Source organism: Eufriesea mexicana, unplaced genomic scaffold, assembly GCF_001483705.2.
Source record: "Eufriesea mexicana isolate 0111107269 unplaced genomic scaffold, ASM148370v2 scaffold3653, whole genome shotgun sequence".
NCBI lineage: Eukaryota > Metazoa > Arthropoda > Insecta > Hymenoptera > Apidae > Eufriesea > Eufriesea mexicana.
Window position 1 is genome coordinate 146,454 of NW_016911671.1, and position 17,299 is coordinate 163,752.

General features: G+C 26.3%; 3 protein-coding genes across 3 annotated transcripts in view; 2 read left to right on the forward strand and 1 right to left on the reverse strand.

The window, feature by feature from the left end:
* Marf1 (meiosis regulator and mRNA stability factor 1-like protein) overlaps positions 1–3,952 on the reverse strand; it is an 8,735-nt gene extending 4,783 nt beyond the window's left edge. Inside the window, exons 1-11 of the mRNA XM_017905133.1 lie at positions 3,899–3,952; positions 3,300–3,623; positions 3,071–3,214; positions 2,717–2,998; positions 2,287–2,453; positions 1,467–1,561; positions 1,087–1,282; positions 698–863; positions 407–608; positions 247–332; positions 53–178 (exon numbers count right to left, since the gene is read on the reverse strand). Of these exons, the coding sequence (XP_017760622.1) occupies positions 53–178; positions 247–332; positions 407–608; positions 698–863; positions 1,087–1,282; positions 1,467–1,561; positions 2,287–2,453; positions 2,717–2,998; positions 3,071–3,214; positions 3,300–3,584 (1,749 nt within the window). The 5' untranslated portion in view covers positions 3,585–3,623; positions 3,899–3,952. The remainder of the gene's footprint in view (positions 1–52; positions 179–246; positions 333–406; positions 609–697; positions 864–1,086; positions 1,283–1,466; positions 1,562–2,286; positions 2,454–2,716; positions 2,999–3,070; positions 3,215–3,299; positions 3,624–3,898) is intronic.
* A 799-nt stretch (positions 3,953–4,751) lies between these two features.
* Positions 4,752–6,111, forward strand: LOC108551096 (dolichyldiphosphatase 1). The gene is given in 5 exon segments (XM_017905123.1): positions 4,752–4,863; positions 5,249–5,349; positions 5,415–5,593; positions 5,670–5,908; positions 5,975–6,111. Coding segments are annotated over 5 exon segments (750 nt in total). The 3' UTR covers positions 6,094–6,111.
* Positions 6,112–7,530: 1,419 nt separating this feature from the next.
* l(1)G0196 (inositol hexakisphosphate and diphosphoinositol-pentakisphosphate kinase) overlaps positions 7,531–17,299 on the forward strand; it is a 15,040-nt gene continuing 5,271 nt past the window's right edge. Inside the window, exons 1-24 of the mRNA XM_017905048.1 lie at positions 7,531–7,632; positions 8,014–8,112; positions 8,426–8,533; positions 11,189–11,389; positions 11,450–11,590; positions 11,675–11,765; positions 11,836–11,990; positions 12,091–12,383; positions 12,467–12,661; positions 12,746–12,832; positions 12,897–13,085; positions 13,163–13,248; positions 13,313–13,450; positions 13,854–13,883; positions 14,599–14,833; positions 14,903–15,111; positions 15,170–15,396; positions 15,462–15,598; positions 15,665–15,779; positions 15,842–16,081; positions 16,168–16,284; positions 16,347–16,504; positions 16,591–16,739; positions 17,052–17,099. Coding sequence (XP_017760537.1) covers positions 8,080–8,112; positions 8,426–8,533; positions 11,189–11,389; positions 11,450–11,590; positions 11,675–11,765; positions 11,836–11,990; positions 12,091–12,383; positions 12,467–12,661; positions 12,746–12,832; positions 12,897–13,085; positions 13,163–13,248; positions 13,313–13,450; positions 13,854–13,883; positions 14,599–14,833; positions 14,903–15,111; positions 15,170–15,396; positions 15,462–15,598; positions 15,665–15,779; positions 15,842–16,081; positions 16,168–16,284; positions 16,347–16,504; positions 16,591–16,739; positions 17,052–17,099 — 3,382 coding nt within the window. The 5' untranslated portion in view covers positions 7,531–7,632; positions 8,014–8,079. The remainder of the gene's footprint in view (positions 7,633–8,013; positions 8,113–8,425; positions 8,534–11,188; positions 11,390–11,449; positions 11,591–11,674; positions 11,766–11,835; positions 11,991–12,090; positions 12,384–12,466; positions 12,662–12,745; positions 12,833–12,896; positions 13,086–13,162; positions 13,249–13,312; positions 13,451–13,853; positions 13,884–14,598; positions 14,834–14,902; positions 15,112–15,169; positions 15,397–15,461; positions 15,599–15,664; positions 15,780–15,841; positions 16,082–16,167; positions 16,285–16,346; positions 16,505–16,590; positions 16,740–17,051; positions 17,100–17,299) is intronic.

Sequence of the window (17,299 nt, forward strand, 5' to 3'; positions counted from 1 at the left end):
GAAAAAAAAAAAAAAGAAAAAAAAAAAAAAATATAGAAGAGCATAAAAATACCTCAACTTCTTCGTTCTCTGTATCACTTGGATGATAAGGTGAAGTATGGTTATTTTGTTGGTTTATTGTTTGTACTGTATTTTCATAAGGCGATGGTGTTCTAGTACTACGTACAGATACATTTTGCTAATTTTTAAAAAGATGAAAATATTAAAATCTATTTCAATTTTGTTAATTTATATCTTAAATTGTACCTGTCCATTCCACTGATTTCGTTCTCGTGATTGCAAATCATACATGGGAGACGGACTTCGACGTTTAAAATTCGATTGAGAATGTGCTACATGTATCAAAACATTCGTTAATCACTATTTAAGATTATTTGAGGAAAATAAGTAAAGATGATTCTCATACCAGTTCCATTCAAGCTTGTAGAAACATTCAATGGAGGATGTTGCTGTCTTGAGGCAGTCCATTTTGGAGGTTGAACATAAGTGTGTGTTCCTCTAAGACGTCTTAAACTTTCAGAACTTCGAGAAGCTATATTATTTACAACTCCGTTATCCCGAACCTGCGGAATATGAATTCTTCTACTAAGTACTTTCGTTTTCTCCACCTTAAATTAATAGGAACAATAAATCACAATACGCGACATTTTTTATGACAATTTTTTTATAACACTAAAATTTCGATAAAGTTACATACTTTGTACTGTTCTTCCCATAAATGACCAAATTGCTGGGAACCAGGGACTTGCCAAAATAGCGGCGATTGGGCCCTTGCAAGTTCATTATAAGTTCTATTAAAAGCTACGTTATTATTATTATTTGAATATGGTCTCCCGACGAAAAGAGATGGCAGTTGAACCATTCTGTAAATAATAAATATGAAACGATCTTAATTTATAAAATATTTGTAGCAATTTTTGCTATTATGTTTAACATTATGTCAGATAAGATCAAAGTTTTTTAAATTTCATTGCCCAAATCAAGCAAGGACAAAATCGACTCGCGACTCCAAGGCTCTTTCTCGAATTCTCATCATTTTTATAACTATCAATACACATATAAGTATATTAGGTAGTTTACAATTACCCTACTGGTGCTGAAGCAGAAGTACAATGAGTATTCCATCCAGAATATGCTCTAATAACTGGTGATGATGATTGGTAATGTGGAATGTGAAGGGTTCTCCCACCCGCTAAAGAAGCACCTGCACTGTACATTTGCCTTGGAGAACTAGTAACAATTTCGGATTCACTTACAGTACCGTTTCTATTTATAGAATTTCCTAAAAATATACAATGCATTAATAAATATTATGAATTTATACATTTATAAACTATTATATTGTTTATACTGCCATATTGATATTAATTGAATTATTAACACTTTCATATCAATGTGACTATTATCATTTTAATAATAAAGTAAGACTCATAGAAAAAAACAAAATAAAAAGTAAATTAAATTACCTCGAACTTTTTGAAAGATGTTTTCTGTTTCTTTTTGAAATTTTACAGAAATTTTTGAACCAAGAAAAATCTTTCCATCCATACGCTTCTGAGCTCTGAAAAAAATCACATTGTTATTAAACAAAGTCGACTAACTGTAATTACAAGAGCTCACTACACAAGATAATCAATCCTGTCTATAAATGACCTTGAAGAATTTAATAAACATATTTATACTATAAATTAAGATATCAGTTAATTTTTCAAAGAAACTTTAAATATTTTATTTAATATTTGCAATTCTCTAAACGTTTCTGATTTTCGAGATTACAATAATCTTTTACTAAAAAATGTATTATTAACTTACCTTACATGTGAATAAAATCATCAGATAATGTCAATATTGTAATATAGATAAATAAAATGATAAATAACAACAATGTATCAAAAAAATAACAACTTTTTAACACTAATTACTACCATATACATATACGAACTAAGTATGCTATACAAATCAAAATTGTGATCTTCTTACAGTGCCACTATGTTCGTTACATTGCTGAACAGTATTTGAATTCTATCTTATTTATGTATTTATCCCTACTACTTTAAATACCGCTTTTTTTCATGAACGTTAAACAGACCAATAGTATGTCTGTAAATAGGAACGACACATTGGTTACATAATAGGCGGGATATTCGAACAAAGCTACCTCTGACATAGTATGTTATTCACATTATGATTAAATTAGGCACAGTATATTTTGATGTACAGTTATCTTATACACACAATTAAACAAAATTCATAAAAAAGTAAAATCACAGCAAACATCTATAATACCTGTCTGCAAAAGGTTTTGAAGTAAAGCGTACAATTGCAGTATTTGGCTGAATTTCCATCACTTGACCACCACAGCTTTCAAACATTTGTTTAAGACAATACTTAATGGATATAATATCTTGATCTTCAGGAAGGTTACTAACTAGGAGATCATAATATGCAGTAACCTGGAAGGAACATAAACTTTACAAAATACTAAAAAACATACATATATTAAACGAAATTAACATGCTAATATTTTACACTTATAAAAATAGTATTTAATTAATATTTTAATTTATATACATATTGCTATAAATTTAAAAACATTAATAATAACAAATAAATTAATGAATATATGTCAATATATAAAAATGAAAAGATTTATGGTGATTATGATAAAACAGTTTACAAAACCAGAAGCTTTAATTATAAAATTAAAAAGTTTTACCTGTAGATTTGTAGATGGCAGTGAATCCATAAGTTCTGAGAAATCATAGTGCTCATTAGCACATAGTATTAATGCTTCAGATGTATTCTTCATATGTAAAAGTATCACATGAATTTTTTTCCTGTAACGTAAGTCACTGAGGTCAGGGGCAAAATTAATATCACCAGATATTAAAATTACAGCTGCTGGACTTCCATGGATATCAGCAAACCTCCTAATGGATTGTTTAAGTTTTTCATCAGCAGCATTTTTACATTCTCTAGCAACATGTATTAAATTAACCTGTAGAATACAAGATTTGTAAGTGTAATGTTAAAATAACATATCTTTAAGGAACATGTGAACTGAACTTACTTGAGCATTATTTAATTCTTTCATTACTCTACTATTTTCTCTTACAACATCACATACTACAATAAATTCTGCTTCCCTATAACCACTAAAAAATTTATCTCTAATTGCTTGTGTTGCAGCCATGGCAGACCTTCCTTTTGGAACCTGCAATAATCATAAGAAATATTATATTCAATTATTATTACATAATATATTTCAATAATACATAATTATACAATTTAATACTAACATGGCAATTTTCTATGTCCCAGAATACACCAATGGGTGGAAGATATGTTGGTAAAGATGAAAAATTGACTGGACTATCATGACGTGAGAAACAATGATATTTATAGTGACTTAACAGTGGGGAAACAGATGCTGCTTTTTCAACTGTAATGCTATTATTATTACTATTTAGGTCACACGATGATTGAGATATGCTACTTTCCATCAGCCTCTCATTTAGACCTTCTATCTTATCTTTATCATTCGCACAAAGTGCATAATAATCTGCAGTATCTTGGTCTGCCATGTGGTTTAAAGAATGTCATATAACATTTCAATACAAAAGCTACGATCAAAATAGTGTATATGATGAAAAACATTCAAAAGAAAATATAAAAAGATATTTTATTAATATATATCATATAACAAAAATAAAGATAATATTAAGGAAAAAAAAATATAAATAAAGTTTTATCATAAAATTTATAGATATTATTATTACATTTTGTATTGTTAATAACACGTATGCATTATTATCAACAACAACATTGAATAGTATATAAAAATTATACGGATAACATTCACAGCATATAATATATCATACAAAAAACTGTACGTTACCTAAAATATTAATCCATTATATAGTTTAAAAAATTTTTGTCCGCTGTATGAGCATACAGGATGTACTCAAACGTAAGATAAACGCAATTTCTTAAAAAGTTCTAGAAAAACTACGAAAGAATCGGCACATTAAAATCACAAACGATACGTACATTGTACCGACTCGCGAATAAAATTAATACCACAAACAGGAACCAAACACCGATCAAAGCAGCATGCAACTATCCAATTCTCTACCTCTCCCGCTTCTTACGCAGTGCACAATGCATCTTGCAAGCTCAAATAGTAACTTCATATTCTTAAATTACTAGTTAAATCTATGTAACTAAATTTAGTATTCTGTATATTTATTTCGCATTTAAACATTAAGAAATATCATTCAACAATAAAATAACATGAAAATGTTAAAAATTTCATATTTATTACATCTATCATATGTTACTATTAATACAAATAAAAACTATATATTTATATTTATTATGATTAATATAATTAAAATAAATGTGATATAATATTTATAATAAAAAAGTATCCTTTTTGAATATTTTTATTTTCATAAATTAATAATTAATTAGTAATTTTTATTTTTTTATTTTATCGGTCTTTATACAATATTAAACAAAATCGCGTATAATCAAATTTATTATATAGATAAATGATGATAAATATAATTGGTCAAATGATAAATACTAAAAGGAATGACGAAAATTATTTTTTTTTTTTTCTGAATTTTCTTAAACAACATGCACATTGAAGTTGTTCTGTTAAGTTTCTACCATTATAATTCAGATTCCATGATTGTTACTGCGCGGTGAGTTGTCCAAGTTATGGTCACTTCAAAAATTTCGATAACATGGCATCGTTAGACAATGACTCGTTTTATGAAATTAAATCACATTTTGTTGATACTGTTAAAAAATCTGAATGGGTTCCCTTATCTCTTACTTTTGTTGAGTATCCTCAAGGTGAGTATTTTAAAATTTTTCAGTAAAACATTATTTCTTTCCTTTATATGATTATATAAAAATTGTTTGTTATAAGTATACTTAAATTTTCTTTAAGAAATATTGTATTCTTAGACTAAATTTTTTTAGCAGAATTTTTGTTAACATGTATATTTTCCAATCAAAATTCTATTTTTAGCATATTTTTTGTATTTTGAATTATTTTTGTTTATTTCAACTTTTTGCATATGTTTAACAAGTAGAGTTATTTTCATTATGTATTTCACCTGTATATTTCACTAATGAATATAAAATTCAAAGTTTTTAAATATTATGTAGTCATATTTATATTTAGTTTGTGCCAAATATTAAAGACAAACTTATTAAAATTTCCTTTAATTTGCAGGTGATTTATTTGGAAAATTCTTAGCTTTAATAAGTTTAATACCATTTGCTATTATAGCTGGTTTCATAACATTAATTCTTTTTAGAAGAGATTTACATACAGTAAGTAGAAATTTTTAAGCTGATTTAGTATCTTTAATTTTAATACTTAAAATATTTTTTTTTAGATTACATTTTTTGGCGGTGTTCTAATTAATGAATGTATAAATTCTATATTAAAACACACTATATGTGAACCAAGACCAATGAAACGTGAATCTATTTATGTTGAATATGGTATGCCATCAATGCATGCACAGTTCATATGGTTTTTTACTGCATATACTATACTTTTTATATGCATCAGGTAATATCTTTTTACTATGTAAATATAGAAAACAATTATATTTTATTCTAATTGTTATATTTTTACATGTTTATAGGTTACATCACAATAATAATAGTAGTATTTCAGAAAAGTTCTGGAGAATTATTATCATAGCTGCTTGTATAATTGTTGCTATTTTAGTTACATACAGCAGAGTTTATTTATTATATCACAGTAGTTCTCAGGTACTGTGGGGTACATTCATAGGTATTATATTGGGGACAACATGGTTTATAATTACATACATAGTTCTTACACCAATATTTCCTATAATTGTTTCATGGTAAGTAGTTAGTAAAAAGATTCTTAATCTCAAAAAAGGCAGTTACATCTAACATTACATTTTTAGCTGGATATCAGAATATCTGTTATTACGAGATACAACATTAATTCCTAACATCCTTTGGTTTGAATATACAAATATTCGTACAGAGGCACGTGCACGTTCAAGGAAATTAGTATCAATGAAATCACAATGACGTCTAATATCTGGCCAATGGGCTGATAATAAATAGAACATGAATGTTAAAAAAATCATTCAATATCAAATAAACAACTTCAGCCAGATGAAACAAAAAATTTAAATTCATGTGGCTTGAAAAAATAATCATAAACAATTAATGGCATTGCGTTTTGCCACTATGATATAATAATATTCGATAATATTTAAATGTATAAGGCATTAGTACAAATTTTGCGTATGAATTTTCATATTCATATCGTTAGATCGTGTACGTTTTGTGAATTAAGTTTTTGTAATTTTGTAGAAGTTATTTATAATGTGTACTTCATGATGAGCATCATAATTCTTTGTTAATTTTTATTTTTACATTTTATTCTACAAAGACAAAACGTTATCTATAACTTTGCAAAACTAGCCATATTTGATTTAAATGAAAAATAAATCTAGTGCAATAACATAATAAAATATGTAGTTTTGTCACTAGGTAGAATAAATTTATACACTTTATATTTGTTTAACTACAACTATATGCTATGAGTAGTAGAAAAATACATTGATCATTAAATTCAAGTTCATATGATCAACAGATTCAAAATTATTGGATCTTATATCTAGTTAAAGTTGTTAAGTTATTAATATTACATTTCATTTTTATTACTCATTTTTTGTGACGTGTGTTCAAGTACAACTGCTCTTTTAACTTTTATATGACATATAGTTCCAAATATTGTATACAGTTCCTTTTTTTACTGCAGTATGCTTAAGTAAGTAATATTAGAATCTATTTATGCTAATATTAAAAATGTTGCGAATGAAAAGACAAAATTAGAATTAACAAACAATTAAATTGAGAAGTTAGCATTTAAATTATATGTGAAATAAAAAATTGAATTAAATTGTTGAAAACTACTTAAACATTTAAATAATGAATGACTTGGTTGATTTTTAAGTGTGATTGTTTCTAGAAAAATGATACATTTTTTATTTGTACTTGTATATAGTATGTTTGTTTTATACTTAATATAAAGAAAAAACAAAATGTTAGAATTACATCATCATTATGTTGCTCAATAAAATTTCGATATAACGATGTAATGTAATCTTAAACAAATACAAAAATTGATATCGAAAATGTGCAAAAATTGTAATTCTTGAATCGATGCGAAATTACTATGATGTAAATATGCAATAACATTTTATAATTGAACTTTAAATAAAGTTAATGCACAGTGCAACAAATTCTTATTTTATATTGACCTATATACTTTATGAATAAATATATACATCTTTTTTAAATAAATTAATTTCATTACATAGATTGTATTTTAAAAAATATTTTATTTATATTTCGCGATACGTAATATCGATATGTATAATTAACCGGATGATCAATTCTTGAACGATATGAGAGATCGAGATTCAAGTTTGACAAGATGTCCGAAAATTGAAGAATATTAATGAAAATTTTTAATCGGCTAGAGATTTAATATTGTTTATTAGTTTTACATTGTTGCTCTTAACATTGATTTTTTAAATTAATTTAAAACTAGAATTGGTAAGTTCGATTAAAATCATTGACATTATATTGAAATAAAAAGAAACGAAATAAGTCACAACACTTCATCTGTAATGTTGTGTAGTATCAAATCATACTTAATATTATTTATTTTATACGGTAACTGTATTTATTTCACTTTATTGGGAATTAATTGAATTCGAATTATAATAAAAACTATAAAATTATTTAAATGTCGAGGTTACTTTATATTTTTGAATATATTTTTGTTAAATATAAGTAATAAATGCTTGTAAATCTAATTAAACAGTCAACTAATATAATTAGTGTATTAAAATTTATGTTTTGCAGTTTGAAAATTATATATATACAAAATGATAATTACAATTATTTCAGAAATTTAATTTGTAATTCTTTCAGAACACGGTGAATTCTCTAAATCTAAGCTGAAACTGTTTTTCTTTCCTCAATGAAACCTGTTCTGTCATGTCTTACACTGAATTGGAACATGGTTATCAGGTAAATAAAAATGTTCTTCATTTATATAGAATAATCAACATTCTCTTTAACAATTTTAATATTTTTTGATTTTTTATTAAATATGTTGAAATAAATTTTTGTGGTGAAAGATGTAAATGTCTCTTATTTAATTTTCAATTTATTTTAGTTTAATTAAATTAATGTTATAATGATTACAGAAGAAAATAGTAATCAGATATTCTTATTAATCATTTTAAAGGGATAAGTATAATATCAAATTTATAGTGCATTAAATTCCTTAGTTTAATTAAATATCAAAAATATGGAGTTTTGATGGATTATTAATCACTAGGGTCTACGGAGTGCCAGCCGACCAATTTTCTATGTAGGCGATTTAAATACTGTACAACCAACCCTTGTGGGTCCTGTTGCTCCTTCTATATATCGTTCATCAAAAAGAGTAAGTTTTGTTTTCTCTTTATATAATATTCAATATAATTTTTAAGGACCAATTATCAAATTAATCATTTTATATTAAATTTTGCTAATAGATTACAAATTTCATCAGTAATGAAATATAAATTTCTGAGACAACTTAATTTAAAATATATTCTTAGAAGAATGATCATGTAGTATCAAAATTTTGCAACATTTATATAACTGTTACAGATATTAAGACTAAACTAAATAATTAAAGAATAACATCTTTGATGATTTATCAGAAATAGATGTTTAGAGTGAGAAAAGTATACTCTATACTGTGCATGTAAACTCCATTTTATTTTGAATTAATGAATACTAGTAACAAAGGTTAGAAAATCGTTTTGTTAAAGAAATGATTATTTTTGACAGTACTACACAGTACCTGTATGAATTGCTGTCTTTTTTTTTTGCTTTTCTGTTTTAATATTGATACTATATATATGGAGTTATATTTCTTAAGTAATTTATTTTTAACAGTAAATATAAACATGCTTCACTAAATTTAACTTAGTATCTCATTGTTTTCATTATTTAGTTATCAATGTTTTATTAACTAACTTTAAGTAACTATATGACTCATGAAAAAGTACTCTTCTAATACTCAGCAGTCTAAAAATAAATTGAATTGGAACTTGTTAAATACGTTTTATATTTAACTGTATAGTTACACATTCAATGTATAAATTCCATATTTTGTGTGCTATAATTAGGATATTTATTCAACCAATAATTGCACTAAAGTATATAAAGAGAAGAATGCCTGATTTAATATTATGTGTATTTAGTGTCTAATAATTGTGAATTGTATTAAGTATATTAGATGATTGATAAAAAAGACAATATATCATTTAATATCAATGTTAATATTACTATCAATTTTTAAGGCTACAAATTGCAAACTCCTTACAAATATTAGTAATTGTGATATTTTTAGTACAAATGTAGTATTTTATTTTAGTAGTTTATACAATATGTTTCATATATACATTTATATATTTATTATATATTTATTATATATTAATTCTATTATGTAAATATAAATTGTATTTTTGTATTCTAGTAATAGCATTCATTGTTTGCTGATCATTGTATTTAATTATGGTAGTAGTTTATGATACTTTGAAATTGAATTTATAATGGAAAATACAAATTCATTACATTCATCAACAATTCCTGATGTTTACTTCTTCGATTGTGATAATGAAGCAGAACCATATTGGCAAATGATGGTAGAGTCTCTGTTAATTAATTTTAAAGTTGTTGTCATTGTATTTATTTTTATGCATTGTTTTTAATGATTTTTTGTAGAAGCATTAAATGTTTTAATATTACTATAAATTATATCACAATTTATTAAATACAAATTTATCATTTATATTTCATAATTTTTCTGCATTAAAGTTATATAATTTATAAAATATTGAAATCTTTAATAAGAAATTTTATCATTACAAAGTAAAAATTTTAACATTTACATAGAAGAAATTTCTTGGTTTCAAGATAGAGTGAATAAATCAAATGTTCTAGAGACATAGTTTCTTATCTTTATGTAAAGACTTTTTTATTAGTCTGCTTTTATCTAGTTTTTGTTCAACATACAATTGTACAAGTGATAGTGTTGACATTAAATAAATTACAAATTAGTTAGAAGTTGTTAGATTAATTTTCTTGATGTTTATAATATTCTTAATAAGTGCTTGGATAAAATAATTTTTAATAGCTGTTAATTACTTTTTTATGTTTTAAATAATAAGATAAAATTTAATTTAAAAAATATTTAAAAAATTGGAATTCGATATACATAAGATACATATTTGTAAACTTATTGTTTATTTAAAAAAGAAGAAATACAGTTCTAGATTAAAATAAAAATATTAGTAGTAGTAGATAAAAGATTAGTGACACCAAGAAAAATTGTATTCATCTATAAAAACAATTCTCTATTTATTTTATAATATATTTTTAATATCTGTTAAACCTATTTACTAATAATATAATTTTATTGATTATTATAAAATTGCAATATTTTTTTAATAATTTAAAAATGTATTAAAATAATGAAATTAATATAATTATGAATTGTTACACAAATATAAAATTCAGTATTCATAGTATATAATTTATAGTATATAATTTTTAAATGGAAATATAAAATGATAAATCATCTGATATTTCATTACCTTTTATTACTTTTTTGTCAGTTACATATATGATACATTTGTAACAACTGTATATTTAGTATTCGATTTATATTTCCCTTTTTATGTAGGCAAGTAATGCATGTGGTTGGTCTTTTTTACATCTAATTGTAATCATCTAAGAATGAATAACAAATCGAGATTGTATGAAAATTATTCTAAACAAGCTCTTGACAGACCTGGCTTTTTATCCTGCTTAAAAATGTACTGGGTGAGCAATATTTAACACAATTATTAATAGACATTATATAAATTTTTACCCTATATGAATAAAAATTTCACCATTTATTTTTATAATTTTATTTTTTATATTATTACTAGCTTTGTTTAAATTTATATGACACTATGTGAGTATAAAAATAGCAGGAGTAAGACAAAAATAATTCATAAATATTATATACAACAAATTGTTACTAAACAAAATTTTTGTTTAGGCCGAACTGTCGGACGGGTGTAGTAATGATGATGGATGCATGGGTGGAAGTGACTTGGAAGGAGAAGGGAAGCAAGTTTTGGTTGGAATCTGTGCGATGGCAAAAAAATCTCAGAGTAAACCAATGAAAGAAATTTTAACAAGATTAGAAGAATTTGAGTACATTAAAATAGTAGTATTTCCTGAAGAAGTTATTTTAAAGGTATTGCTAGTAGAAAATAAAAATGTTTTAATTTTTATATATCAAAATATATATTTACAGGAGTCTGTAGAAGATTGGCCAATTATTGATTGTTTAATAAGTTTCCACAGTAAAGGTTTTCCTCTTGATAAAGCTATAAATTATGCTAGCCTTAGAAATCCTTTTATCATCAATAATTTACCAATGCAGTATGATATTCAGGTATATAACTGGTGATAAATATTGATAAATGTTGTAAATAACAACAAATATTTTTTTAAATAATATTAATTTCACATGTAATAGGATCGTAGAAGAGTTTATGCTATTTTAGAGAGTGAAGGTATCGAAATTCCGAGATATGCTGTTTTGGATAGAGATTCATCAGATCCAAAACGTATGCTATATAAATCATTTATACTTTTTCAGTTCTATGTCATAAATATATAGTAAAAAATTTATTTTAGATCATGAATTGGTGGAATCAGAGGATCATGTGGAAGTTAATGGTGTTACATTTAACAAACCTTTTGTAGAAAAACCAGTATCTGCAGAAGATCATAACATTTATATTTATTATCCTACATCTGCAGGTGGAGGAAGTCAAAGATTATTTAGGAAGGTATATAGTAAATAAAATAAAATAAAATTTTTAACTTGAAACAATTAAAATTTATGTTTATATGATAAGAATAAAATTATTTTTTATATCTATCTTATAGATTGGAAGTCGTAGTAGCGTATATTCACCAGAATCTCGAGTTCGTAAAACAGGTTCTTACATTTATGAAGATTTCATGCCAACCGATGGTACAGATGTTAAGGTTTATACTGTGGGTCCAGATTATGCTCATGCAGAGGCAAGAAAAAGTCCTGCATTAGATGGTAAAGTTGAAAGAGATTCAGAGGGAAAAGAAATTCGCTATCCAGTTATACTAAGTAATGCTGAAAAGCTAATTAGTAGAAAAGTGTGTCTAGCTTTCAAACAAACAGTGTGTGGTTTTGATTTACTTAGGTATAAAGACATTTGAAATACTATGAAATTATTAGCACATAATAATCCACTCTTCACTATATTAATAATTTATATCTTGTTAGAGCAAATGGCCAGTCATTTGTATGTGATGTAAATGGATTCAGTTTTGTGAAAAATTCTAACAAATACTATGACGATTGTGCAAAGATTTTGGGAAATATGATTTTGAGGGAATTAGCTCCCACTTTACACATACCATGGAGTGTTCCCTTTCAATTAGACGACCCACCTATTGTACCTACTACATTTGGGAAGATGTATATTAATTTTATTTTTATACCAATGTTTTTAAATTAACTATAGATATCATAATTGTATTAATATTTCTGTATTTACTGCAGGATGGAATTGCGATGTGTAGTTGCTGTTATAAGACATGGAGATCGAACACCGAAACAAAAAATGAAAGTGGAAGTTCGTCATCCGAAGTAAATATATTATATGTTTAAATTTGTTTAAAAAATAACTTTTCATTCATCCTATTAATTATAGATTTTTCGAGATATTTGCAAAATATGATGGCTATAAACATGGTCACATCAAATTAAAGAGACCTAAGCAATTGCAAGAAATTTTGGACACTGCTCGTAGTTTATTAGCTGAAATACAACATCGTGCTGCTGGACCAGAATTGGAAGAAAAACAGGGAAAATTAGAACAATTGAAAAGTGTCTTAGAAATGTAAGCATCATTCTCTTTAATATATATTTTTTATTTTAATTGAAAAAAAATTATACTTAACTAAAATTGTATCTTAGGTATGGACATTTCTCAGGAATAAATCGCAAAGTGCAAATGAAGTACCAACCAAGAGGGCGACCTAGAGGAAGCTCATCTGATGATGGTACAAAACATAGAATATATCTTTTATACATATATATATATAAAACATAAATAATTTTCATTAGATCGACTTGGAGAACCTTCACTTGTTTTGATACTGAAATGGGGTGGAGAATTAACACCAGCTGGTCGTATTCAGGCAGAAGAATTGGGAAGAATATTTCGCTGCATGTATCCTGGTGGTCAAGGTAGACACCTTAGTGGTTCGTATCTTATGTTCATACGCTTATCATGCTCATTTTTAAGTTAATTTATATCTCATAATGAAATTGTTTATTTAATAAGTTTCACATGTTGGCTGAACTCCAGCTGGACTTATTTATCTGGATTGCTCAATTGAGCGTATGCATAATATACTATTGCTACTTATATTGTACAGTACATATGCATATAAAAAAATTTAATTGAAATAGAACATATGTGTATGTATTAGGTAGCTGATATAACTTCTTTGTTATTTAAAAACGAAAATATAAAAGTAAATGGATGGTAAACATTGAGCTTTTAATTAAGTTATCGATGATTTCATTTTCGGTAAAGGATAGTAAATATCTTATACCTTTACGAAAATCTTTGATTCATAGATAATTTCAAATATTATTTCAGAGGAAGACTCAGAGATGTTACCAAACCACGGTAACTTTTTATTCTGAATCAACGCTTTTTTGTAGTTATATGTAGATTGTGCCACAGATGCATAGAAATAGTAATTTAAAAATAATAATTCTATTAATAATTGTATGAAAATTTTTCTTTTTTACAGTACTAAAATCACTCAAAAAGTGTTAAATTAAAAGAAGGAAAACACTGTTTCTATGCTAATTAAATGTGTATTCACTTTATTGTAACGAAGTGCTTTAGAATTTTAAGATTAGTTGCTTTTATCTATTTTATGGCCTTAAATATTTATCTATTCTATTTTTTGATTTAGTAGGTTCATAATTACATTTTATTATCCATCAGTATCACGCTAAACATACATGTACATGCATACACATATACATTACAAATCTACATATATTATACTATCTTCTCTTGTAAATAATTTTAGACACATTCTACTCACTTTATGAAAATAAAAAATAACTACAATTAATTAGAGAATATTGACATTGATAAAGAGGTAAATATGAATACCATTTAACTTGTTAGGAAAATTATGTACATAAACTTCATTAGATATATCTACATATATGTAATTTACGATTTTTATAGTAATTTTTTATAATCTTTTTACAACAACATAAATCACTCAATGAAATCATATGTACTTTATGTTTATTGAATACAAAAGATGTGTTTTGTATTTATTCCTTTTGCTTTTCTAAAGTATTTTATTATGTATATGTAGGTGATTATGCTGGTGCACAAGGTTTAGGATTGCTAAGACTTCATTCAACATTTCGACATGATTTGAAGATTTATGCAAGTGATGAAGGGAGAGTACAGATGACAGCTGCAGCTTTTGCAAAAGGCTTACTTGCATTAGAGGGTGAATTAACGCCTATATTAGTACAAATGGTGAAAAGTGCTAACACTAATGGTTTGTTGGACAATGATTGTGACAGCAGTAAATATCAAAACATGTATGTAAGGCAATTTATTCAAGTATTGTTATGGAAGTCTGAGTACATTCTAATAATATATTTGTATAGGGTAAAAACACGACTTCATGAATTACTACAACAGGATCGAGAATTTACACGTGAAGACAGAGAGCAGATAAATCCTGGTAATGCATTAAGTATTAATGCAGCAATGGATTTTGTAAAAAATCCTGTTCGGTGTTGTCAGCATGTGCATACTTTGATTCAAAAGCTAATGGATATTGTTCGTATTAAGAAAGACGACCCTAAAACCAAAGGTATGATTTCATGTATAATCTCATTTTGAAATTATACTTATTTATCCAATATATTTAGATGCAATTCTTTATCACGGTGAAACGTGGGAATTAATGGGTCGACGGTGGGGGAAGATTGAGAAAGACTTTTGTACCAAAAATAAGAGATTTGACATATCAAAAATTCCAGATATTTATGATTGTATAAAGTATGATCTGCAACATAATAACCATACATTGCAATTTGAACATGCAGAAGAATTGTACATTTATTCTAAGTACCTAGCAGATATTGTAATACCACAGGTGAAGATTTTAATACTTTTTATTTAAAAAAAAAAAAAAAATAGCTTAACTTAGAAATTTTATAGGAATATGGATTAACAGTGCAAGAGAAACTTACTATAGGTCAAGGTATTTGCACTCCACTTTTAAAGAAAATAAGAGCAGATTTGCAGAGAAATATTGAGGAGTTTGGAGAAGAAACTGTTAATAGGCTTAATCCAAGGTAAAATTAGATCTTTAATATAATATTTCAGATGCTTAATATATGTATGATTATTATATATTTTAGGTACTCTCATGGCGTTTCTAGTCCAGGTCGACATGTGCGCACAAGACTTTATTTTACAAGTGAAAGTCATGTGCATTCCTTGTTAACTGTTTTACGTTATGGTGGTTTACTTGATGTACGTATATACATATTTATCTTATGTAATATATAAAAAATACTAATATATTAATTACACAGGTAATGAAAGATGAACAATGGCGTCGAGCTATGGAATATGTTAGCATGGTTTCTGAATTAAATTACATGTCCCAAATTGTAGTTATGTTATACGAAGATCCAACTAAGGATCCAAGCAGTGAAGAACGTTTCCATGTTGAATTGCATTTTAGTCCTGGTGTGAATTGCTGTGTGCAAAAGAATTTACCACCAGGACCAGGTTTTAGACCACATTCACGCAATGAAAGTAGCCATAATGTAGTAAGTAAACTTTATAATTATTACTTCTATTCCATTATTATAGAAATATATAAAAGCGTAAAGTTATATATATTTTATATTTTTAGGCTGAAAGTGGTGGTTCTGCTCAAGATACTATTTCACAATGCAGTACTCGAATAGAAGAAGAAGATGTAGAATTAGGAATTTTGGAAGACGATTTTATGAATCCACCATTGCAATCTGTATGTATAAATATTCTTAATTAAAAGTACAAACAAATTAACGCTTTCTATTAAATATTTAGGAAACACCTCCACCACCTATGGAAACAGATACTGTAGACGCAATGATAGATAGTCCAACAACTAGTAGAGCAGTTGATATGATGGATCTACACCCTAATATGATGGATGAACCATTTGATAGTGGTTTTTTACAGAGTTCTGCGCCTATTCCAATAAGGTATATGGATTTTTAATTAATCATTTTCTAATGCTATAAACTATAAACTATAAACTATCTACTATAAAATATTATATAACATTTAGTGCCAGAACTGTAGCTGGTCACGAAGCAGCAAGACTTGGTAGTCAGTTAGCTGCAAGTCAACGTCAACGACGTGATGCAGAGAGAGGAACAATTGTTGAACCGCGTGCTCGTAGTTATGATCATCAAAGACAAGACAAGCCTGAGAAAGGTAAGTAATGTACTTCCTCAATGTTTTTAACATTAATGTACATATGTAATAATGAGTCCGAGTCAATGTTCTTTGATTATGCATGATAGTGATACGTAACTAAATGATTATAAAAAACGTTCGTAAATAGTATTGTCGTAAAATTAATGTTATAATAATTTAGCAATATTGTTAAAAAATACAATATTGTATTTTAAGAACAATCTGCTCATTTTTTATTAGTAACGTTCCGCTTTTTGGACCCATAATGGTTATTATTAACAGTCTGATTTCATCAGAAAGTCTGGTGTTTCCTGTGTCTTTTTTTTATAGCTACAGACAAGCTGCAGTATCAGAGCTTGGACGCTGTCAACAAAGAAGGTATGTTTTAATGTTATCATTTCAGCAGGTATAATGCATTGTCTTATCATAGGTGATTGTTGCAGGATTTTCATAATGTTTAAACTTTTGATATTTTATTTCACCTTAATACAACAAAAATTCATCATCTCTTTCTTTTTTCTTTTTTTTTTTTTTTTTTTTTTTAGTTTTTTTAGCATACTAGTTAATCTCATTTTTTT